Source organism: Carcharhinus amblyrhynchos, chromosome 12 (genome assembly GCF_965287045.1).
Source record: "Carcharhinus amblyrhynchos chromosome 12, sCarAmb.v2.hapA, whole genome shotgun sequence".
Taxonomy (NCBI): domain Eukaryota; kingdom Metazoa; phylum Chordata; class Chondrichthyes; order Carcharhiniformes; family Carcharhinidae; genus Carcharhinus; species Carcharhinus amblyrhynchos.
Window position 1 is genome coordinate 81,924,362 of NC_137335.1, and position 26,010 is coordinate 81,950,371.

The 26,010-nt window shown below is 41.4% G+C and overlaps 1 protein-coding gene across 8 annotated transcripts in view; it reads right to left on the minus strand.

Moving 5' to 3' along the window:
• The window catches only part of reps1 (RALBP1 associated Eps domain containing 1), a 59,500-nt gene extending 36,895 nt beyond the window's left edge, over positions 1-22,605 (minus strand). The window contains exon 1 of one of the 8 annotated variants that reach the window (XM_080200841.1): positions 22,545-22,605. Coding sequence is in view for 4 of the 8 variants with exons in the window: in XM_080200838.1 (XP_080056964.1) it covers positions 17,748-17,817 (70 nt within the window). In the remaining 4 variants the exon portion in view is untranslated. The other 7 variants (XM_080200844.1, XM_080200839.1, XM_080200842.1 and 4 more) reach the window with 7 other exon arrangements.
• Positions 22,606-26,010: the final 3,405 nt, after the last annotated feature.

Genomic DNA, 26,010 nt, shown 5'->3' on the forward strand with positions numbered 1-26,010 from the left:
ATTTATGTGGATTGTTCATGATGAGTTAAACGGTCCACTGTTAAGCCAGAGAGTAAAATATATTATAAATACATCATGGTCTGTGTTGCAAATAAAGAAGGTAGCGAACAATGATGGAATTTGCAGCCTCAAATTCCACAAATCTGCACATAGTTGCACCTAATGTGTTTGATGAGCAATCATTTGGGGTTTAAACGGTGCTGGAAATTAAAATGGAAAAGAACTTCATGTAGAAAAATAAAGAAGTAAATTAATCAAAAATAAAATTGAACTATAAACTGGAAGATTGTACGTAGCAAACATTTTATGAATGAAGCAAATAAAAGCCACAGTAAATGTTCATTAAATAAAATTTCCATAAGGATTTTAAGCATGCATTAAATATTTGTCAGTGAAGAAATAATGATTACAGGTCCTTTTATCCGAAAACCAAACACAACCCTTGGTGCAACACCGAGCTTTGTGCAGCTTGCCACTTCCATTCTGACTTCTTTAGTACATGGTTAAGGGCCAATAGCAATGAAGATCAACACAGGCTCAAGGGACAGCACTTTAGGCACATTACAGCTGTGACATACTGCACAGTAATTTTCAGATAGAATACCTTTATGCTTCATCGGGGAAATGCCCAGTATACTGCCGAGAATGTGACTTAAATTAAAGAGCCCACAAAATGGAGTTTAGCTGTTGAACTGAATGCCAGCAAGTGGCTGGCTACTTCAAACAAACAATCAATAAGGCTTTTAGCCATAGAGAGCACAGATAACTATTAAGACTGAAGATAAAAACCATAAGCTAATTAAGGAACAAAATACCCTAAGTAACGGCTCCAGAATTGACTTGCACATAAACAAGGCATCTTTTACAGAAGACATATTTTACAGTTCCTGTTGTAAAACCAGACACAAGAGGAACAGACTCATTCCTGCATTTGAGAGGAGGAAAAACCCTCAAAGTGAAAGATGAATAAGTAGAGAGATCGTAAACCACAGGCTTGCTTGGGTAAGAGCGTGCTCCAACGATCAGTGATATTTACAGGAACTTCACATTTATAAAGGAAGTTTGGCGGAAAAGGCTGGCCTGTTTTGATACCAGCCATCCTAGTTAAATTGAATGAGGCGATGGTGATATGAAAATAAGATACATAATAATATGCAAGATATAAAAAACCCTCCTGTCAATAAAAACAGTAAAAGTCTGCAGTCAGTGGAGTAGCGAACACTCGTTAGATGTGGTTTCTCTTAGACGTAGCAGATGCAAATACAAATATATTCAGGATATATGTTGTTATGAAAGTTAAATTATAACTTCAGAATTTAAATAAATTTTAATAAAATAATAATAGTCATATATAATTAAACACCCACAGCTAGAGATGGATGCAGACAGAAGTTGTAATGTTCAAACTAAGTTAGGGCTTGTGGATTTTAAACAAAGAGGAAAAGCTGTGATTTACACACGTGGATTCAAAGTAACAGATTTATTCTAGGAAATGTTCTCTGCACAGAGTACAAACTGCAAGTCAAACAGCAGCTCTGCAAACACCCTAATGACATCATCAAATCGTGTGATCAGCTCTTAAACAACCTACAACCCTTTTAAATACATATAACATCCCTCCACCTTTTATGTCTGTGGTCATGACAACAAATTATATATAGAATCAATAATACTCTAGACACAGTACTATGCATCATTAATCATTGTACACAGTCAATATGGAAGTCAATCTGGAGGATGTCTATTCCTCTTTGGTTGAACATTACTTTCTGGAATTTGGCTGCCCTTCACCCTAGAAAGTAGGAGCTGGAACTTCAAGAGATGGTTCTTCCCTTGGAACTAATTTGGCATCATTCTCATGTAGTATAGTACATAGACACTCAAATTCAAAGTCTGCCATAGTAGCACTCACAATTCTAGGGACTAAAGAAATTGGTGCTTCAGATGAGATGTAGAAATCATTTTGACATGACAATTGGTCAGCATGGCATATCTAAACTAACTGATAGGTTTGAACTATAAGAAATTGGACTTGTTTCTATATGATGCCAAAAAACTATTCGTATGATGTGATAATGAACCTTGTCCTTTTGAAGCATTTAAAGAATGTTTCAAGGATTGTATGAATCTTTCAGCTAATTCATTGGTTGATGGGTGATAAGGTATGATTTTGTAGACTGAATACCATTGAGATAATCCTCAAACTCTTGTGAAATAAACTACAAACTATTATCACTACAATCTGTTCTGGGCTACAATTCTTGCAAAAAATTCCATCAAGGTTTTCAATGGTTTGTTGAAATGTAGTAGATCTCCTGATAATTATCACCAAGAATGTACAAAACCCTCAAACAGACCAGCAATACCTACATACAATTGTTGCCAGGGCATTTTTTCCACTCAAAAGGTATAAAGAAGACAATGGTGATGTATTTCTTATTTGTGCACAAGATTTAATTATTTTCACATGTATTGGTACACAGTGAAAAGTATGGTTTCTTGCACAGTATACAGACAAACGGGCGGCATGGTGCACAGTGGTTAGCACTGCTGCCTCACAGCACCAGGGACCTGCATTCGATTTCCCGCTTGGGTTACTGTCTATGTTGTCCCCGTGTCTGTGAGGATTTCCTCTGGATGCTCTGATTTCCTCCCACAGTCCAAAGATGTACGGGTTAAGTTGATTGGCCATGTTAAATGGCCCCTTAGCGTTGTGGGATGTGTAGATTAAAGGGATTGGCAGGGTAAATACATGGAGTTACGGGGATAGGGCCTAAGTGGGATTGCCATCAGTGTAGACTTGATGGGCTGAATAGCCTCCTTCTGCACTGTAGGGTTTCTAATGATATTTGATGGAAACACACTGCTTATCGAATACATGGGGAGAAGGAAAGGATGCAATCATAGCTAAGGTGTACAGAACGATCAACTTAACATCAGGTAGGTCTGTTCAAAAGTCTGATGGTGGCAGGGAAGAAGTTGTTCTCGAGTTGGTTGGCAAGTGATCTCACAATTTTGTATGTTCTTCCTTACGGAAGAAATTGGACGGACTATATCCGGGGCGAGTGGGGTCCTTGATTATGCTGGCTGCATTTCCGAGACAGTGGGAATTGTAGACGGAGTCAGTGGAGGCTGGTTTGTATGATGGACTGGGCTACGTTCACAACTCTGTAGTTTCTTGTGGTCTTGGTCAGAGCAGGAGCCATACCAAGCTGTGATATATCCAGGAAGGATGCTTTCTATAGTTCATCTGTAAAAATTGGAGACAGTCATAGCAGACATACTGAATTTCCTCAGTCTTCTGAGGAAGTAGGTGGTGTTGGTGGGCTTTCTTAACTATAGCGTCAGCATGGAGGGACCAGGACAGGTTGATGATGACCTGGAAACCTAGAAACTTGAAGCTCTTGATCATTTCCACTTCATCTCTAATGTAGAAAGGGGCATGTCCTCCATTACACTTCCTGAAGTTGATGACTATCTCCTTTGTTTTAAATGATGGAGAGAAAAATTGTCGATACACCATTCCATCAGATTCTCTATCTTTCCTGTGCTTGTTCCTCGTCATTGTTTGAGATCTGACCCAAAACTGTGGCGACATCAGCAAACTTGAAAATGGAGTTGGAGCATTAATTTTGCCACACAGTCATGTGTGTGCAAGTATAAGTAAGGAGTGCTGGTGTTGAGGATAAATTGTGCAGTAGGTGTTATTGCCTATCCTTACTGATTGCGGTCTGCGAGTTAGGAAGTCCAGGATCCAGTCACAGAGGGAGGTGCTGAACCTGGAGATGAGTTTTGTAACGATAATGGTGTTGAAGTTCGAGCTCTAAGATTAACAATGTCCCACTTATTCTTCAATCTGAGCATTCAGACCTGGCTGCCAATTATAACTATGTGCTAATCCCTTCCAGACTATACCAGGATACCCATCATGAAGTTGTTCAAGAACTCTTCCTCACAGATTAGGTGTAATGATCACTTGGATTCCCCACAATATAGACACCCACCTTGGTGGTTGACTCAAGCTTTTTTGACAGTTTCAAATCAGGATATGGATGATGCTTTCCAGCTATCGTTCCTTTCAAAACCATATCCATTTCCTCCCCTATCATGGGATCATTTCTGGTATGATTTGGAACTTGAGATGTCACCACAAACTAGTTGGTGACATCTGCTCAATAGGTAAAAGTGACAATGCATCAGCATGGCACTCTAGTGATATTTTATTTCATTAGAGTGTGCAGATAAGATCAGTGACCATCTTTGCAATCAGCTAGCAGCCTTTGTATGGCCTGTGTGAAATGATGACACCTTCGTACATCAAAAATGACACTCAAAATGCTTCTTTTCTAATTGAGCAGTTAGATTCAGCACAGAGTACCTGAAGTAAAAGTTCCCAAAGGAACTTTTGAGTGAAATGACTGGCCCTACTCTGCAGGGTGAAATGTCACAAGCAAGCAGTAATGGTAGCTTCAGATTAAAATGAACTAATACTTCAGACTTTTGCAAAATATCTTTGATACACTTCGTCAGCCGATTATGAAGATGGTCACTGTGTGCTTTCTCACATTTTGTTGTCTGGTCCCATGACTGTTTCACACGGTAAATTATGCAATTAGGAACACTGTTGCCAAAATAATTAGTAATCCTAGAAAGGACCTCAACTGTGTCACATTCGTCAGATGAAGTGCTTCTAAAATAGTGCCCATCTTTTTAGATACTGTAAGCAGGCCTTCACTATCACTAATGCAACCCAAACACTGGATTGACATCTGGAAAGAGTCACATATTTCTTTCTTGATATGCAGACCATGTGCTTGAAGACATTTCAATGATCCTTCTAAATTATTCAAATGATCTGGTTCACTGGGCCCTGTAATTAGAATATATCCAGGTAACATTGTACATCAGAGAGACTTAGAATCTGATCCACCGACCTGTGGAATAGGGCTGGTGCAGATGTTATTCGAAAAGGCCATCTTTTATAACAAGAAAAGCCTTTATGAGTAATAATGGCAAGCAATGATTGAGATTTAGTGGCTGTACTCATTTGTAAATATGTTTGGGAAAGATTGAGCTTGCTGAATTTCTGTCCATCCGATAACGCAAACAAATCTTCAAATGAAAGCAACGAGATATTGTTGTTTTAAAATTGTGAGCTGAACCATCTGGTATCATGATGGATACAATGGGGGCAGCTCAGTCACTCATTATAACCAGCTTTAACACTTCAATGTTAACAAGTTGCACTAATTCTTCTTTGACCTTGAGGCAAATTGCATATAATGACATTACTTTTGCTATAACACTTTTTGGTTGACTATTAGGCTTTATCTTGGGTTCCACCTGAAACTCCCTTCAGTCAGCCAAACATCTCTTCAAATACACTCTGGCATTTATCCAGAAAGTGCTGCAGGTCTGTTTTGGCATTGACCAATCTGGTGACAGCACTCCAACTAAATTTTATCTTCTCCAACAATGATCTCCCAAACAGAGCTTGAAAATCACCACGGGCTGAATGAAGCAGCAACTCTGCTGTTTGTCCATTCTATGTTAACCATGATGTAACATTACACCAGCTGGTTTCAAAAAGATGATGATTCAGCTTTTCTTGATAAGTAGCCTCAGGAGTTAAAGATACCGCATTTTCATTATCAACCTCCATCCTACCTGGTTTCAATTTAAATTCAGAATCAATGTGATCTACCCTATGTGGATAAGATAGTTGGCGCTCATCATCATATTTCTGAACATTTCTTCTTCACATTCATAATAGCTTTCTTCCAATGTTCCAAGTTATTTTGGTAAAATGCAACTTCTTGAAGGTACCCAGATTTTTCTTCTGAACATTCTTCTCAGGGAAGCTGGTCTATGCTAGCAAGCTTTTGCAACGTGACCCATTTTGCCACAAAACCTTGCATTGACTATCCTTGATCCAGCATTCACTTGCTGAATGGCCCGCCTGTGACATGCTTTTGTTGTTTTGACATCTTATGGGCAGTTCCCAACTTGTGAATTGTGATTCCTCCACCAAATAAATTTAGCAGCCAGTTCCACTTACATTGCAATTTGTACCACTATGTATAAAATCAAAGCATGTCCAATAAGCAATCTTCTCTCATTTTGTAGACAACTAAACTATCACACAGGATACCTTCCAACATTCACCAAACTTACAATGTTGTACCAGCCTTAAGGTTGCCAATTAAGCAATACTTTCACCTTCCACTTGATCCCTTTGGTGGAACCTGAACCATTCTGCTACGATCAATGGCTTTGGAGTGTAATACCCTTCAAGGACCTTTGTCAAGTCATCACAAGTTTTGGTTCCTGGCTTTGCAGGGTGAACCAAGTTCCAGAGCAAATTGTAAGTTTTACTTCCTATTGTGCTGAGAAAAACTGGAATGAGCAACTCATTCTCAATTTTATTCACTTGTACTAAGTACTGAAAACACTTTATATATGAACTCCATGATTCATTTTCTTCATCGAAAGGCCCCATGGTTCCTAAGGCACCTGCCATTTCCCTTGAAGTTATTACTTAAGGTTGTTCAGTATATATGATTTTTTTACTGTCCTTTTTTTTTTGAAATCCTGGAGACTGCTGATTTGATGCATTTTTGTTTTCAAAAGACCTTAGCACTACAGCGAAGTATCCACTTTTCAAATATGCCAGATACTGCCTATTATTTTGCCCTTTTCTGATTAGGAAAACAACCCCTCTTAAAACCAGAGACTTTTCATTACCTGTTTTGCTGCACTGACGCTTCGTTAATCCTGTGGCTGCTTCTCCCCAGCTTTCTAACATTCAAAGTGTGGGGATCCAGAGCTTTTTTCTTCTACTTCTCAACGTTCTCAATTACACAAAATCCCAACTTGTTGCCAATTTTCTTTTTGTGTAATGTCCTACGTTAGGGGTTATGGGTTTTAAGCAAAAGGAAGAGCTGCAGGTTGCACATGTGGATTCAAAGTAGCAACAGATTTATTCTAAGAGATGTTCTCTGCTCTGTATAAAGGTACAAACTGAAAGTAAAACAGCAGTCTCTGCAAACACCCCAATGACATCACCATATCATGTGGTCAGCTCTTAAAAGCAATCTGCAACCCTTTTAAAAATATAATAGAAGTGTGTCACTTAATTGTATAAGCTCCCAGCGCATGCACGTGAAGGCAGTTCAGGAACTGCCATTTGTTCATGAGATGGGTTCAGCAGAAAGTGAAGACAGAAGTGAAACAGACAACCCCATTACCGATGCTTCTCATTAATTCAGTACTCGAGAAGCTGACACACAAATCATGGGGAAGGAAGGCATTCAACTCTGCCACATCATTCACAAGGACAAGCTGGTTAAAAACTCTGGAACAAGGTTAATGATGCACACAGACCTGAAGCTGACTAACTGGCTATTGAATGCTGTTAACTTATCATCTATACAGAAATTAACCTCACCCTTTGCCAGAATCTCAGACTTTGAACTCTGCTACAATTAGTGCCCAGTTTTTATTAGTGGCGATTTACATTGATTTGCCTGTGTAACCTGTTTTGCATTTGCTGGATCACTCTGCCCATTAATGATTAGCTGTTTAGCCTACCAGATGACCTTGACATCTATTCATATCTAAGTGTTTGTATACCCAATGTTTAACTTTGAATTGTGACTGTGTGGTTAATAGTTGTTAGTTCTTGACTTGATTAACTCTATCTTTGATGATTTGGCGGAAAAAAAAGCATGAACACGCTTACGTATTAGTCTGTGTGCGCACTCACTGACCCGAGGTCATAACAGGAACACCCGAGTGTTGGGAGAAGGTGTTATATTAAAAGAAGTTTCTTATTTTTCTAATCAAGTGTGAGTAAAATAAATCAATTTCAATCTGAACCAGTTAGTGTAAGTTTAATGCTCTTTTCTCTGCCTAAGCATTTTTACAGCACGGTGTTTATTTCTTGGGTGTGGGGCTGTTCACAGCAACCCCCCCTCCATCCACCCGCCACCCCAAATCATTTTTTTTTAAAAAAAGTTATTAATTTGTAAGATTCTTTTGATTTCAGAGAAAGTGCAATACTTGAAACATTGATTTTTGTTCTCACTGCAGATGTGTAAGTGTTTTCCAGCATTTTCTGTTACTGCTTCAGATTTCCAGTATTTTGCTCTTAAATGGAAGCTTTGCTTTCAAAGCAGATGGGGTTATGCTGAGTTTCTTGCACACAGGAATCTCAACAAATTAACCATTCAGCTCAGTTAACAGTGCTGTTTATTGCTCACTGAGCAATAACTCCACTCTTACCAAAACCCCTATTGCCCATTTTAGCCACCCATCTAACCTATGCGTAATGGTGGCCAGCTCTACTTTAAATAACTCTGGTACAGCTTTACAAACTTCCGCGTCTAAAACAGTTTCCCTCTTGGTCTACTCTAGTCTCTTCTATTGAATTATATATCGATGTCCCTGCTTTTCATACCAGCCCATTATTAGATACAGGCTGTTTTGATATACAATGTCCCACCACATCAGAATTTTAACCACAGATACCAAATCGTCCCACTAACCCTTTGTTCTAATGAAAACAGTCTCTGTTTCTTTTCAAATCAGTCTTTGTACTTGTACTTTGTCACATTATGCATCATCTGATCTAGTGCCTGATCATCTTTTCTTTTTGCAGAGCTCAAAACGGCACATTGCCCCCAACTGTGGTCTTACTGAGGTTGTGTGGACGTGCCAGTGTCATTGCGTCTTAACTTTCATACCTACTTCCTTCCCAACTGTCAATCACAATAGGATGAAACTCTGGCGTCAGTCCCATTGAAAATGGCTTACAAGCATTGCTCCCGCTCAATCCATTCAACTTCATACCAGATATGGCCAAAGAAACAGAACTTGACCACAATACCTCTGGACCAGAAAATAACTGAGGGAAGGCACCCTCACTCATTTGCTATTTCACCAGCACCAGTTCAAAAACATTCAGCCCAAAACAGAAACATGCACTAGATGATAGAACAGGATGAGGAGTGCTTGGTAGTCAACATACATCACTCCTTGGTTGAACAATCCTGAGATCCAGCTCCAATGGGTCACATTATGGACTGGAGGGTCTTAATGACATTACTGTTACTAGAGAGGCGGTGCTTGACAGACTGGAGGGGCTGATTGTGGACAAGTCCCCGGGACCGGATGGAATGCATCCGAGGGTTCTGAAAGAAATGGCGGAGGTGATAGTGGATGCCTTGGTGGTTATTTTCCAGACGTCGCTGGATTCCGGGGAAGTGCCGGATGATTGGAAAACGGCTAATGTTACGCCGTTGTTTAAGAAGGGTGCCAGGCAAAAGGCGGGGAATTATAGGCCAGTTAGTTTAACATCTGTGGTAGGTAAAATGTTAGAATCTGTCATTAAGGAGGAAATGGCAAGGCATCTTGAAGGGAATTGCTTGATAGAGCAGACGCAGCACGGTTTCATTAAAGGGAAGTCGTGTCTGACAAATTTACTGGAGTTCTATGAGGATGTGTCTAGGGCGGTGGATAGAGGAGAGCCGGTGGATGTGGTCTTTCTAGATTTTCAGAAGGCGTTTGACAAAGTACCTCACAAGAGGTTATTGCAGAAGGTCGAGGGACATGGAGTTGGGGGTAGGGTGTTAGCGTGGATAGAGGATTGGTTGTCAAATAGGAGGCAGAGAGTGGGGGTCAACGGGTGCTATTCGGATTGGCGGATGGTGACTAGTGGAGTGCCCCAGGGGTCGGTGCTGGGGCCTCAGCTTTTTACCATTTATATAGATGATCTGGAGGAGGGAACCGAGTGTAGGGTGTCAAAATTTGCTGATGACACCAAGATTGGGGGAAAGGCAAATTGTGCGGAGGGTGTGGAGAGTCTGCAGAAGGATCTAGATAGGCTGGGCAAATGGGCCAGGAAATGGCAAATGGAATTTAATGTTGGCAAGTGTGAGGTGGTCCACTTTGGTAGGAAGAATGGTAGGAAGGACTATTACTTACGTGGCGAAAAACTGCAGCAGGCGACGGTGCAGAGGGACCTCGGGGTCCTTGTGCATGAGTCGCAAAAACCCAGCTTGCAGGTGCAGCAGGTGGTCAGGAAGGCAAACAGGATGCTGGCCTTCATAGCGAGGGGGACTGAATATAAAAGTAGGGAGGTCTTGCTGCAGCTGTATAGGGCATTGGTGAGGCCGCAGCTGGAGTACTGTGTGCAGTTTTGGGCGCCGCACCTGCGCAAAGATATTTTGGCCTTGGAGGGAGTGCAGAGGAGGTTTACTAGGCTGATACCGGAGTTGAGGGGGTTGAGCTATGAGGAGAGGCTGAATAAACTAGGCTTGTACTCATTAGAGTTTAGAAGAATGAGGGGAGATCTCATTGAGACACATAAGATGATGAATGGGATGGATAGGATAGAGGTGGAGAGACTCTTCCCGCTCAAAAAAGACAGTAGGACTAGGGGGCACAGCCTCAAGATAAAGGGGGGGCGGTTTAGAACAGAGTTGAGGAAGAACTTCTTCACTCAAAGGGTGGTGAATCTCTGGAATTCTCTGTCCGTTGAAGTGGTGGAGGCTGCCTCGCTAAATATTTTTAAGACGCGGGTTGATGGGTTTTTGATAAGAGAGGGGATTAAGGGTTATGGGGAGAGGGCGGGGAGGTGGAACTGAGCCGCGACAGATCAGCCATGATCTTATTGAATGGCGGGGCAGGCTCGAAGGGCTAGATGGCCTACTCCTGCTCCTATTTCTTATGTTCTTATTTTAAAAGCAAAATACTTACAACAGCATAAAATGCAGACTTTTTACTTGGATTGGAGATCTAATTACCCACGTGCGTGGTTTGCCAGTCTCCCAAGTTCAACTCTCAAACTCCAAAATGAAATTCCCCAAAACACAATCACATTCTGTGATGCACCAAGTCCTAAGCCCAAAACCCCTATTATATCTGCCTACTTGGTTCCCTTCACTAAATGTGCAGAATTCAAAGCCTTTGTCGAGAAATATTCCAGTCTCTGCAATCTCCTTTAGTCCAACAAGCTCTTTGTTCTTTCCAATCTAGCATGCTTTTGGTGACTGAATCTCAGTAAATCTGGCCTGAACTCTCTCCCTTCCAAAAACCCCTTTACACATCTTCCCATCCTCAAAAATCCTTTATCAAAGCTACCTCTGACCATGTCGTCAATTCCTCTTTGACGTTGTTCTTTGGTATTGATTTTAAATTTCTAAGCCAGCTTTTGTATGTTTTATCAGTGAAGTGCAAATTGAATGGTAGATGAGAAAATACAGGCTGAGGGAAGTACAAAAAGGTTAGGCAGGTAAAAATTGGATCACAAGAGATTGGTGGTGAGCAATCTAGGGCCTAGGCATATATTCAAACACATGCAAGAATCCTTACAGATGTCTCATGGGTGTTGACTACAAGCAGTTGTAACAAGAGACATCATTTAGTTTGAACTGCAGTTGTTGACTAACTCAGATATGCATCTACAGGAGACTGGTGTGTGCATGCCATAACCTAGCAAGGAGGCACTGCCTTCAGGAGAAATTAAATAGTAAGACAGTATTAAACTTCAGCGTTTGATATAATCAACATTTGACTGAGATTTAATTTGTACACTCGAATGATCCTTAAAAAGCATTCTGTATATGAAATGTTCTTATTCCTATTTGGATATGCGGCAGCATGGTGGCACAGTGGTTAGCACTGCTGCCTCACAGCTCCAGGGACCGAGTTCAATTCTGGCTTTGGGTCATTGTCTGTGTGGAGTTTGGACATTCTCCCTGTGGGTTTCCTCCCACAGTCCAAAGATGTGTGGGTTAGGTGGATTGGCCATGCTAAATTGCCCTTTAGTGTCAAGGGGATTAATAAGGGTAAATATATGGGGTTACAGGGATAGGGCCTGCGTGGGGTTGTTGTCAGTGCAAGCTCGATAGGCCAAATGGTCTCTTTCTGCACTGAAGGGTTCTATGAAAGAGAACTTGGTACATGTTCATCTTCTTACACAGATGGAAAGATGCTAATAATATTTTTTTTCACAAAACCCTTCTTCCAACACTCAACCACATTCTAATGAACAGTCAACTTAAAACTCTATGCAAATTTAAGACCTCTTCCCATACAGTATGCAAGTTATAACAATCTTAACAGAATTTCATAATCAAGTGCAATAGCAAAAGCAATTAGTTAAAATTCAACTCCTCCCTTCACTGTCATTCGTTAATCACATTTTGGAAATTACCTGCAGCAATGTGGTGGTACTAAGCATCAAAACACATTATTAATGCAAGCAACCATAAACAAAGTGGTTAGCGATTAAGGACAGTCTACACCCTCAATGGTGATGTGCTGTGTTCATCTCCCAGGCAAACAAATAATAAATCCAGCAAACATTGCTAGCCGCTTCTGGAATCTCAAAATGAGAGCTTCTTTAAAAGTCAACCTTTGCAATTCAAAACTCAGAGCTGCCTTCAGAGGGCAGACTACTAAACAAGCTGCCATTCCCAATTACTCACTTTCCTGCACAGGACATTCGACAATTGGACTGGATTTCCAAACCTGTGAATGTGGCCTGAAGGCTGGGAGGATGATATAAAATGCCCAAGATTCAGAATCAGCTTCACTCAGAGCACACTGCATTTTAGCATGTGAACTTTACAACTGGATGCTGTAGATCAGCATAGATGCCATGGATAAAACAAACATACTGTTTCTTTGGCAAACAGATAGAACAGTACCGACAATGGTCTAGGCTCCTACATGGTAATTCATCACTAGGAAGCTAAAACATTCAGTTGCAAATTTAATGAGAATTATGCCACTGTATTACCTTGAGGTGTCAGCTTGGCTCAGCTGGCAGTGTTCTCACTGAAGTCAGGGGGTAGTAAGTTCAATTCCCAATGCAGTACTTGAGCATGCAACCTAGGCTGACACTTCAGTGCAACACAGAGAATGCAACACTGGCGATGTCAAACTGAGGCCCCATCTGCCTGCTTAAATGAATATAAAAGATCCCATGGTGCTATCTTGAAGAACTGCAGGGAAGTAACTCCCAGCATCCTGGCCAACATTTAATCCTCAATCAACATCGTAAAAATAGATTGTATGGTCAATATCACATGGCTGTTTGTGGGTGCTTGCTGTGAGCAAATTGATAGCCAAATTTCTAATTACAAATCTGAAGACTCTTCAAAAGTACATCATTGGTCGTAAAGGGCTTTGATCCGTCTACTGGTTGCAGCAACTGCACACTTCAAAACTAACTCATTGCACCTTAATTATGTTGGGCCATTTTAGAGACATGATGAGAATATTTAAAAGCAAAGTTCTTAGAATACCTTGATAAACGTATAGTGAAAAATATGTAGAAAATAGCATCAGAACACAGCGGCAATATCATCACAAGTCAGACTTCTCAATTCATCTAGAACTTATTCATTGCTAGCCCTTGTCCACTATACTCAGGAAGAAAAATGAAAGCTACGAATCATGGACAGTCTTGCAATCTAAGAAAATACGCCTTTATAATCACACTGCTTCTCCATCACCTGAATCTTGTTTGAACTGCAGCCATTTAGAGAGCACAAAGTATTTCACAGGATAAAGTGCAGTTGCACACTAGTCTTCATCCGTTTTGATAAGTCCTAGAAAGTTCTCTCCAAAGAGGAAGCCTAAAACAGAATGGATTAGAGTAATGATAAACACAAGTTTTTTGGTAGAAGTTCAAAGGAAGAGACACTATACTGTAATGCTGCTTACACTAATTGAGCACAAACAGACTTCCACAAGTTATTGCAGTGAAACTGTTGCGCTGCTTATTTATACAGGCCGGCATGATGCTACAGGCAGCACTGCTGCCTCAGCGCCAGATACCTGGGTTCAATTCCCGGCTTGGGTCACTTTACGGAGTCTGCACAGGGCTGAAAGGTTATGGACAATACATCCACGTTTTCCACCCTTTCCCATCCATGCTGAGATGAATCCCATTTGGTCTTGGTGCCTTATTACATTTTAAGTGCAGCCAATCTCTTTTTTACTCTATCCTTCAACAATTGTGTTTCTGGAAAGGAATACACGTCGAAACTTTTCAATTAACTCCAGATGAGAAGAGGCCATATAGTTCAACCAGTTCATCTTTCCATTGGAATTTGCAACACCCACTCATCGCAACTTCAAGCTGTCTCTTGAATGATTCAAGACGTTTTGCCTTCAGTATACCTCAACGACCATCCAATACGTTGAACGCACTTTACATGAAGTGCCCCATTTATCAGGTATGAGCTATGGTCTATACATGTCTCCACATTTTCAAATTGTGTTTTATCATAAACAGCACTATCAACTTACTGAGGCAAAAGCTTTTCTTTACAATTTAGTCCACTAGCACTACAGATCAATCTGTTAGTCTGACTCAGCATCATTTTTTCAGGGAGTGGACCTTTTCTTTCAGTGACTGAGCACAATACTCTGATCACAACACTATATACATTAAGCATAACAGCGTCTAACTTTTAAATAAATCTGCCTTGCCAATAGCTCAGTAGCTGGCGTTCTAGATATCTGCTCCACTATAATTGAAGATGCTACTGGTGCAGTCTACATCCATTGATTTGATTTGTCACATGTATTAACACAGTGAAAACTATTGTTTCTCGTGCACTATACAAACAAAGCGTACCGTTCACAGAGAAGGAGATGAAACAGTGCAGAATGCACAGTGTTACAGTCATTTCAGGGTGTAGAGAAAGATCAACTTCATGCAAGGTAGGTCCATTCAAAACTCTGATAGCGGCAGGGAAGAAGCTATTCTTGAGTCAGTTGGTACGTGACATCAGACTCTTGTATCTTTTTCCCGAAGGAAGAAGGTGGAAGAGAGCATGACTAGGGTGCGTGGGGTTCTTAATTATGCTCGCTGCTTTGCTGAGGCTGCGGGAAGAGTAGACAGAGTCAATGGATGGGCGGCTGGTTTGTGTGAGGGATTGGGCTACATTCACGACCTTTTGTATTTCCTTGTGGTCTTGGGCAGAGCAGGAGCCATACCAAGCTGTGATACAACCAGAAAGAATGCTTTCTATGGTGCATTTGTAAAAGTTGCCTCATTTTCTTCCTTGCAATGTGCAATATCATACATGTATTTATACTGAATTTCAACAGCGTAATATCCAAGTACTGTGTTATCTCGCCACTCACTGTCTGGTACCATAAAAACTTGTGTAATGTTATTGTATGTGAATATTTATCAAATGTTGCCCAAGAGTCTACACATGTACCTCAGGATTTCCCAGCATGACCTGGGATATCATTTGCTTAAAATGGAAATTGCCCCCTTTTAAAAATCAGGTTGACAGTCAGTTACTAGAGTCCTTCACCTCAGACAATTTTCACTTCTCCTCTTGCTGACTGAGTCTTACTAGTGGATTTAGTTAACCAAAATTTATTCTGTGGTGTTTTTGAAAATGATACCTGGTAGCTTAGTCCCAACTCAGTGGCTCCTTCTCTGCTTTTATCAATTCTCGGCATTATCAGTTTTATTTTACAGAGCTTCTCACTCTCGCCGTCACCTCTGGTCCCACAGCATCCCTACACATGTACTTGGAATTTGAATTCTTTAAACCTACGCCAGATTTCCACTATTAAATTCAAGTTTATTTTTTAATCTTCCAATAACGTGCAACTCCACTTTATTTTCTTGTGAAAGTTTTTTGTAGAATCATAGAACCCTACAGCGTGGAAAGCCGCCCTTTGACCCATCGAGTCTGCACCGAACACAATCCCACCCAGGCCTACCTCCATATCCTCACATATTTTACCCACTAATCCCTCTAACCTACATATCTCAGGACACTAAGGGGCAATTTTATGGCATGGCCAATCAACCTAACCTGCACATCTTTGGATTGTGGGAGGAAACTGGAGTATCCGGAGGAAACCCAGACACGAGAAGAATGTGCAAACTCCACACAGACAGTGACCTGAGCCTGGAATCGAACCCAGGTCCCTGGAGCTGTGAAGCAGCAGTGCTAACCACTGTGCTACTGTGCCACAGAATGCTGAATTCTGTGTTTTCTATATATGTATATGATCATTTGACTATTCTTGGTAACAAAGTATGACAGAATTCAGAAAGTTAATCCTTTGGTCACAGAATGTGCCTTTTTCTGAAATAATAGCCCGATAGAAAAGCTGATGACCAAAAAAAAAGTGGTAAAATAATACTGGAGTGCATTCAACTTTTAATCCATTAGATTTATATCATTAATCCAGTATCAATATCATATTAAAAAGGAACTCTGCAGTTCAATATAACTTTTCAGAACACTATTTGTCTATCAGTTGTATTATTCTCAAGATCCTGTAGCTTTGAAAAAGGCACGTGCTCAGTCACAAGATATAAACCACAAGTCAATAACCAGGGCAGAACACATCGACTGTCAACAAAACTTGAATCAAACTAAGAAACATGAAACTCAAGACTCTACAAACATTAAACATCTCAACTCCACAAAATAAAAGGAACTTTCATTTCAAACTTGCACTCCAAATTTCTGTACATGTCAGGGTGCAATGCACCCTCATTTGTTGTTATAAACTTCCAGAATGCGCACTGCCCGTGCATTATACAACGAGACTGGCAGTACAGCTCAGAGATGGAAAACGGTTGTATACGAAGCAGACAGTTAAATTATTACACTCATGGAAAAATAGTAATTTGGCAGACAGAACTCAGCGACGAAGTGGAGAGTTTTTAATTCAGTGAGCTTAGAAAGGGCAACATGGATCAGTATTACTTAAACATCTATGAAAAATAATTCATGAGAGGCACAAGTCTGCTGTCTAACTCCAGATTATAGCAGGTGGAATAAGTGTTCAATTTCTGGAAATCTGGACTGGGTCACAGTTCAGGCAATGTAGTATTAGCAACTGTAATCTACCAGTATATTTTGATTAGAATCATGGACTAAGCACAACAACATGCCATTTATTTACTCATTCAAAGATTATGAATTTGAGGAACACTGACATACAGACCAAACATTTCAATGTTAACGAAATGATCTCCCATCCACTTGAAAAATTAAAACCACAATTTTGCATTCAATATTCGCAGCAAAACCTCAAAAAAAGTATACAATATTCTTCAGCAATAAAAGCCAGTCACACTACTGTGCAGTGCACAAAACTGCAACTTCCTGGTATATTGGCCACAGATTAGTTTCATGATAAAGATATCTTAATATAAATCATTCTCTGCGGATGTCAGTAATCAGAGATACAAAATACATAAACCTTCAGCCCAAAAGGAGAGCAGAAGGCCCCACAAAATTGCATCTATGTACACTATAAATTATTCTAGTGAATAATTAGATGCCTGTAACCTAATTTGGAGGCTTTGGGTGCTAAATCATTTGTGCATCGTTTACATTTTATTTGAATAACTAGATGAGAATTATGATAGAGATGGAGCAACCACCTGATTAATTGCATCTCTCCAGATGACTCCATGTGTCCCATCCTAAAGAATATTTATTGGTACACAAATGCTTTGAATGAGAACAGATTTTTGAACAGGAGAGTAGCAATTTCAAACACCTCTGTTTCATACCACCTCCCTCCAAAGTTTAAATTTAACAGTACCCGATTTAATCGCTTCAATTGTTTACCGTGCAGTAGTGATTTTAGTTATAAACCTCTTAGAAGGAGAAAACTTTTGAAAAAAAAGAATCACATATGGTGAACACTTCTGAATGAGATTGTACGTTCAACATACTCACCATGGATCTGCCAAAGTGGACTGAGACTGCGCAGACTAGTCAAAGGGATCTTAACTTCCAAAGAACACATTGTTCATCAGAACTCGTGTTTGAATCAGCCAAAAGGTGAAAAGGGCAGGATTCTAAACCTACAGTGCCACATAGTCTCTCACATTACACATGCAATAACCATGGTACTTAGAAAACCGCTGTCAACCTTTTGAGTTTGAGTTTTCACCTTTTTTTTGAGAACGGCCCTTTCTAAATTGCAATCTAATGTGGATCTTCAATCAAGCAGGAAAAATTACTTTCCAGCTCTGCTGAGTTGAAACATAGCAGCATGAAACTGACGCTTGCTGTTTTTACTCCACCATTTCAGAATTCTTGGTTTATGTTTCTGGCTTTCTTGCTTAAGCAATTCCTGATAAACTGAACCCACTGCTCCATGGTGTGACCTTGCCGTACCCCACTGACAGCAGCACACCCTATAAAAGTGTTCCTTTTCAGATTTAGAACACTTGAGGCTTTAAACAGAAAATATATCTGTGCCAGCAGTAAAGCTAATTTAAGTATGTGCTGACCCAGCTTTTGAAATAATTTTTGTCTCATACTGAAATATTACTTTTACGAGTGATTGCTAAAATGTCCTGATTATGGTGCAGGCAGGGGGAAGTAGTAAAACTGAACAAAGTACTTCCCCTCAAGGCGGAAAAGGGAGGTTTGCATCATTCACTGAACACAGTAGGGGTCAAAGTGCGAAGACAAACATGCAATTCAGTGCCCACTCAGCCATGTTGTGCAGTGAGGGAAGGACTCCTCACAGTCAATGTCAAGCACCACTAAGAATAAATAGAAAGTGCAAGAGGCCACACACTCACTCCCTCTTGGCTATGGAGAGATAGAAGAAGACAAAGAAAAAGCAACCTGGTCTACTAATCCACAACCTGTAAATCAGTCAGAGCGCCCCACTGGCAGAAATCCAAGAGCAGATCTGCTCCTTGTGCATTCAGCCGAGGAATAGTGCGTGGGAACATAGGAGAGATAACTTAGCTTTCTTAATGAGGATTACAGAAGGAGTATGTAGAAAGTGAGCAATTCATACAGACACTACCAGATCACCTCTATGGCATTAGAACTGCCAGTGTAAGAAGATTATTGTAAAGCTTAACACCACAGATGTAACTTTTACATAGCTGCTTCCTTTACAAATTACATAAACTTGTGCATTATTGAGCAGAGATGCATTATTGACACAGTTTGAACTAACTTAACTTTTCACTTTTTTTTCCAAAAACTATAGGCTTATAAAGCCAAGCTTAGATCTGAATTTGCCCTGTTACTACGGGAGAGATAAAGTTGCCTTTCGACGTGTGCTGGAGGAACAACGCAAATTGCCTTAGACCACAACATAATCATGCACCATATTTTAACGCAAGGGTTTATTTTCTTGGAAAGATGTGAGAGACATTCAAGTAGGTGAAACATATCCTAGTCTAACCGAATCTTGGAGACTGAAGAGGCAGCACTCAAAGGAAGAAAAAGTAGCTCAGTTGATAAAGCTAAAGCTGAAAAAATCTCTCTCTCTCGCTGCAGAGATTGACGATACCCACTCATCATGATTATCAATTTAGAAACAAAACAACCTCCGAAATAAAATAAAATTACATCTGTCGTGTTACCACATCAATTAAACTTCAATTCCTCCATCTTTCTACTGAATTACCTCAATGAAGATCTACATCAAGATAACAGCTCAATCTTTTCCAAAATGTATCAAGTTCAACGTACAATTTATTTCATAATTATTGAGGTTTGTGAAAGTATCATCCAGTTTGACAACGCAATGGTGTGGTTTGTCAGCTCTGTAGACAAATTATGTAGCGACATGCACTGGCATATTGATACTGAGCATTTTCTAACGTCATGAGACAAACCAAGTTGAAAAGGATGTACGCAAAGTTCAGAAACAATCACAACCAGTCCTTTTCATTGCAAAAGCAATGGCTTGTATTTATGCAGGGCATCTCCTGATCATCCAGGGTAACCTGTAAACCAGTAAGAGCACCCCACGATGACATTATATCATCCAGGGTTTTCACAGATCCTTTGATAAAGTTACACCTGATGATCAGGAGACCCCAAAGCTTTTCTGTGATCAAAGTCAAATCTTCCAGCGAAGTCAAAAGTAGCACGATGCATAGTTGTGGAGAAAAACAACACACGAACTGAAGCATCATTCATTTCCTGAAACCAACTCTGAGCTGTAGTTCAAACGTAAACAAATGAATACCCCACAATGAACATTTATTACATAAAATCTTTTTCAGCAACTTTAAGCATTGACTCAATTGTCTATTTGCTTTAGTTTGAACACTAGGAAGCTCTGCAGAACAAAGGGATCCTGGTGTGTTCGTCCACAATTCTCTGAAGGCAGAAGGGCGGTGAAAAAAGGCATATAGGACACTTGCCTTTATTAATCGAGGCATAGATTACAAAAGCAGGGAAGTCATATTGGAGTTGCATAGAACTTTAGTGAGGCCACAGCTAGAGCACTCTGCATTTCTGGTTGCCACATTATTAGAAGGATGTGACTGCATTGGAGGGGGTGCAGAGGAGAATTACCAGAATGCTGCCTGGGGTAGAACATTTAAGCTATGAAAGAGGTTGGATAGGCCTGGGTTATTTTTGTTGGAACAGAAAAGACTGAGGTGGGGGGGTGGGGGTGGCGACCTGATTAAGGTGCATAGGATTGTGAGACACAGAGACAGAAGTCGATAACGAGCAACTATTTCCCTTAGTTGAAGAGTCAGTCGCGAGGGGACACAGGTTCACAGGTTCAAGATGAGGAACAGGAGGTTTAGGGGAGATGCGAGGAAAAACATTTTTACCCAGAGGGTGGTGACAGTCTGGAAATGAGTTGCCTGGGAGGGTGGTAGAGGCAGGTTGCCGCATATCCTTTAAAAAGTATCTGGATGAGCACTTGGCACATCATAACATTCAGGACTATGGGCCAAGTGCTGGCAGATAGGATTAGGTGGGACCTCAGTTGTTTCTAATGTGTCAGTGTGGACTCAATGGTCCGAAGGGCCTCTTCAGTACTGCATGATTCTAAACAACTTGTGAATCACAGCTTTATAAATCAACACTTCAATAATTCGCAATATTGATTTTTTTCAAAAAAATTAATCATTGTCTAATGCTTTCGCTCTATAAGCCACTTGGAATGATCCCTAAATGGAATGAATTATCAGGAAAGTTAGAATATAAAGCTCTGGTCAGTAAATTTAGGTATGTTTGACACAGGTTAAAATTTTAAAGATCTTCCATCACTGGAAAACCAACTGCAGTCACCAAGGCTGTCATCTTGTTCAGGGCAAGCAGAGAAGAATGTAATAGAGTGCACCAGAACACAAATCCATTCTCAGTAATTAATGACAACAGATCCATTCTTCACCATCAGAAACTGAGTGGAATAGGAGTTTTTCATTAGGTGAGCTTTTTTGTAGCTAACAAAATTGATTTGTATCGACTAATGAACTGCTGGAGGAAAATCTAGACTTTCTGCAATTGCTCATCAGGAAGGTCTTGCGCTTTGCAAATTTTCTCCCATTTGACGATCAATGCTGAAATATGGTCACACTGGCATCATTCGGTAGTGGCCCACGAGGTCAATCATGATTAAAGTGCAAGGTTGTGTGGATAAAGCAAGGGAGTGGAACCAGGCAGAATGCTCTTTCAGAGAGAGCCAGTGCAGATTTGCTGAGCCAAATAACCCCCTTCTACATCGCAAAGATTCTGTGGTTAAACCTTTATAACAACATCAGGAGACGATATCATCTTTATCCAAACTCAGGCAAGATATTAACTGGATAGCCAATAAATGTGCAAATATTTCCAAATTTTAGAGTCCAGTCACTGCCTTGGCTGACAGCCAACTTAGAATACACCATGAAAGATAAAACAGAACAACGAAAAATATTTAAAAATTCTCGCCAAACCACACAACACCCCAACCCACATTCTCAGACACCACAGAAGAGAGATAGGCTGTTTATGCCCAATTTGTCAACGCAGGATTATACAAAATAAATGCAATAAAAAAATTAAACATAACTACACTTGCCCCAAAAGCCAGACTGGTTTACTGTAAATTACCAGGTTGTTATTGGAGAAGCTTTCAGTTGAATTCACAACTTCCTACCGCCCTTTCATTATCAAGCACGGTGCCGTCGCTGACAGTCAGTACTGTACATGATACAGATCGAAGCAAGATCTCACAGAAAACAGAAACCAGCCTGGTTGTTGGGAAACCTGAACTACAGCCCTGAATAGGCAGGAGGTACCTAAGGAACGGCTACAAGGAATTGGGAGGGAGCAAGAGGAAGCCATTCAGACTCGCTAGTTTAGTGTGCCATTTTTCAGCACAACTAATCTGCATCCTGAGAGCACTTTGCCCAAAATCCAAAGCTGCCAGCAAGCTATATATAGAAATGCAATGGTCTCACCCTGATGTGGTCCTGCAAAGCGCAACTTTTTCCTCGCCCGGTTGTGCGCCTGCGCGGGGACCGCGGTGCAGCCTGGGAGTTGTAGTCCCGTGGCCCTCCCTTACAGGCCGCCATGTTGGCCCCGTTTCGCTCACATCCCAAATCCGCCGACCACCCCCTAACCCGCACTTCTCCTCGTGCGGACACAACAACCTCCAGACTCTGCCCAAACCAGCCGGCTCAACGCCTCCCCCTTTTTTTCCTCTCCATTCGTTTCTGTGAAAGAACGTTTGCCCTGGCCCGCTTTTACTTTCGTTCCCCTCCCCCCCCTTACCTCCTTCCAGCGTAATGGCCGCCCGGATCCCCACGACCGGATCACTCGGCCGGAGTCCGTGGGGGGGGAGGGGGCGCCCTCATCTCGCGAGAGCCAGACTCCAAGGCTCGCGAGACTATCAATGGCGACGAGGCTGCCCTCACTGCGGCTGCGCGAGGATCCAGCACCCAGTTGGGGTGGGTGGCGGCGGGCATGACGCCATCCAATGGGCGGGACGGGCAGCCAGGACCGGCGATGATTGGCCGGAGCTGTGCGCATGATCCTCCCCTCCTGCCCGCACGAGTCGCGGCGGCCGTTATTTCTGGCGGGAAGGAAGCCCGCCATTTTGTGCGGATTGCAGTCGAGGAATTTATCACGAAGAATGGCCTCATTTACGGTCAAACCAAATAAAGTCAAGTTAAATCAGGACAAAGTAAAAGGGGCAGCTCCCAAAGCGAGGGGGAACAGACTGAACAAAATCAAAGCACAAAGGAAACGTGGAAATATGAAATCAAAATGTGATTATTAGGGTCGATAATGCACCCCAGCCCCTGTGGTGCCCAACGGGCGTGGAACGCATCAACTAAGCGAATTATGAAGAATGGGTTAGTGGTTACAACCTCCTGCTTAAAAGATCCAAAGGAATTAATCTGGAGGGTTGACATCCCCGAAGTCCGGTCAAGGGACTTCAATTCGAATCCATTCCCAAACCCAAGAGCTGCCTAAATCAATGAAGCACCTCGTTAAAGTGGAGGTCACTGTTTACAATGTGAGAAGATGGAATGCCTCATCCTGTCAACTTGAACCTTGTTTGACTGAGTCCACGATGGGATGCAAAATGTAGTTAGCTTGGATCGTGTTGGGGAGCACGATTGGACTTAATTTGGATTGGCTTTATTTTAATTAGAGGTGAATCATAGAATCCCTACAGAGCAGGAGGAGGCCATTTGGCCCATCGAGCCTGCACTGACCACAATCCCACCCACACCCTATTTTCGCAACCCTATGTATTTATGCTGCTAATCCCCCTGACACTAAAGGACAATTTAGCACGGCCAATCAACCTAACCTGCACATTGTTGTGGGAGGAAACCTGAGCACCCGGAAGAAACCCATGCTGACACAGGGAGAACGTGCATACTCCACAGACAGTGACCCAAGACTGGAATTGAATCTAGGTCCCTGGTGCTGTGAGGCAGCAGTGCTAAACTCCATGCTACCCTCTCCTTAGATAAACGAGCGCAATGGAACCTTGGACTGCAGAGTAAGTAGAGCGCACATTACAGGATCCCTCCACTGACCAACCAACAGTAGCAGCAGTGTGTCCAATCCACTAGATGCACTGCAGCAGATGCAAGGGAAAAACAACCTTCTCCAAGTTCTACAAATCACTCACCGTTCTGACTTGGAAATATATCGCTGTTCCTTCAGTGTTGCTGGATCAAAGCCCTGGAGCTCCTTCCCTGACAGCAATGAGGGTGTACCCACTCCAGGTTGACTGAGCTAAGGTTGCTAACCTCAGAATGCTGGGAGACGGCCAGATTTGCCAGTACATCTCCTTGCAGCCACCAAAGCAACCTGGGTGACTTTAATATTAGAGTTCTGTTGATTGGCTCCAGGTAGCCCAGAACTCAGGTAAAAGCCACACCCTGTGGATGCTGGAATATGAAACAAGTTCAGAAAATGCTGGAAAACCTCGGCAGGTTTGACAGCAGCTGTGGAGAGAGAATAGAGCCAATGTTTCAAGCTTTAGAACTTGGGCTTATCCAAACTTTTCATATGGGGCGTGGGTGGAATACCTGTAATTATATATGTGCCACATACTCAAAATGTGCTATAACCTTTAAAAAACGTCACTGTTTGTTTCCCTGCCTGCTTTCTTTCCCACTGGTGTTGAGCTCCAGACTCAAGCGTTAAGAAAACCTCAAGTCTCAGAATTGACCAGCCCTTGAGAGAGAAAGAAGCAGAGAACAGGAAGCCAGCCCACCCAGCCAGGGGGTAACATTTCTAAAGAAGTGTGAATTAAACCAAGGATAACTGGCTGAATTTGCCCCTGCCTGCCTGGAAAATTAATACCACCAGTCCAGGGCCTTTAGAAATCTTTAGCAGATCCCTGGACTGGACCATGGCTAGAAAAGAAAGTTCCCCGAGAAGCTGAGACTCAAGGTAGAAGGGAATGCTGCTGCCAGCTTCCTACGTTTTGCTGTGGGCTAGAAAAAGTGCACTGATAAAGCCTAAAAGCCAAACATAGAAACTGAGACCCCGTAGTTTAGTAAAGAAAGCACCACTGTTTATGTAAAGCTGGAGAAGAAAGCTAGTTGAATGCTTTTAATAGCTTTTTTCAATGCTTAAAAAAACACAAAAATTAAAATGGATGGCTTAATTTTGCATGGATTTGGAAATGACATCAATAATCAATTCATGACTGTTGGAGAGAAAAAAAATCTTGGAATAACTTCACTCTGAGTTGGCAACCAGAATTACAACTATTTAAGAAGATAGTTCACTTTAGGGATGGACAATATATGTTGGCCTAGCCAGTGCTGCCCACATCTCATGAAAAATTATGAATAAAAGACTGACTCAATCAGTTAACTACACAGGACTTGGTTCATCTGCATTTGGGATGTTGCTGCATTTCTGATTGTCACCTTACAGAAAGGACATTATGACATTGGTAATCTAATTGAGGTGTACAAGATGGCGAAGGGGTTTGACAAAGTAGACAAGGAGAGGATGTTTCCTCTTGTAGGTAATCTTGAACAAGAGTCATAGTTTTAGGATAAGGAGTTACAGATTTAAAATAGAGATGAGGAGAAATTACTTGTTTCAAAGGGTCATGAGTGTAGTTGGTGGATGCTGGGACTTTGAGTAAATTTAAGGAAGAGATGGACAGATTTTTAATTAGTAAGTGTTTAAAGGGTTATGGCGAAGGGACATGTAAGTGGAGTTGAAATCGAGGTAAAATCAGCCATGATCGTATTAAATGGTGGAGCAGCTTGATGGGCTGAATTGCCACCTTCTGCTCCTGGTTCTTATGATCCAAGTTTTTATGAAAAAGAGTTGTAAAGGGGTACCGGTCTGATGTGGGTAACAGACAACCAGAGGAGAGACAATAGAATCTCAATTCATTTATGCTGGAGAAGAGGAGACTGAAAAAGGATTGACCAATGTATTCAAGGTTCTTAAATGAGTATAGGCTAGTTAAATCATAAAAAACTCTTGATGGTGGTACTAGGAACAACAGCAAGTGAGCATTTGATCGATCTCAGAACAGTAATAAGTGGATGGACAGTTTCATTAGGGTTATCAGACAAATACCCTTGTTTTAGATTTATGTGAAGTCGTAGAATTCCTATAGTGCAGAAAGAGGCCATTTGACCCATCAAGCTTGCACCGACAACATTCTCACCGAATGCGACTGGTTGAAGTCCCTGATCCACTATCTGATGGAGCTGCTCCTTCAGCTCAGTTGTGAGGGTTGTTT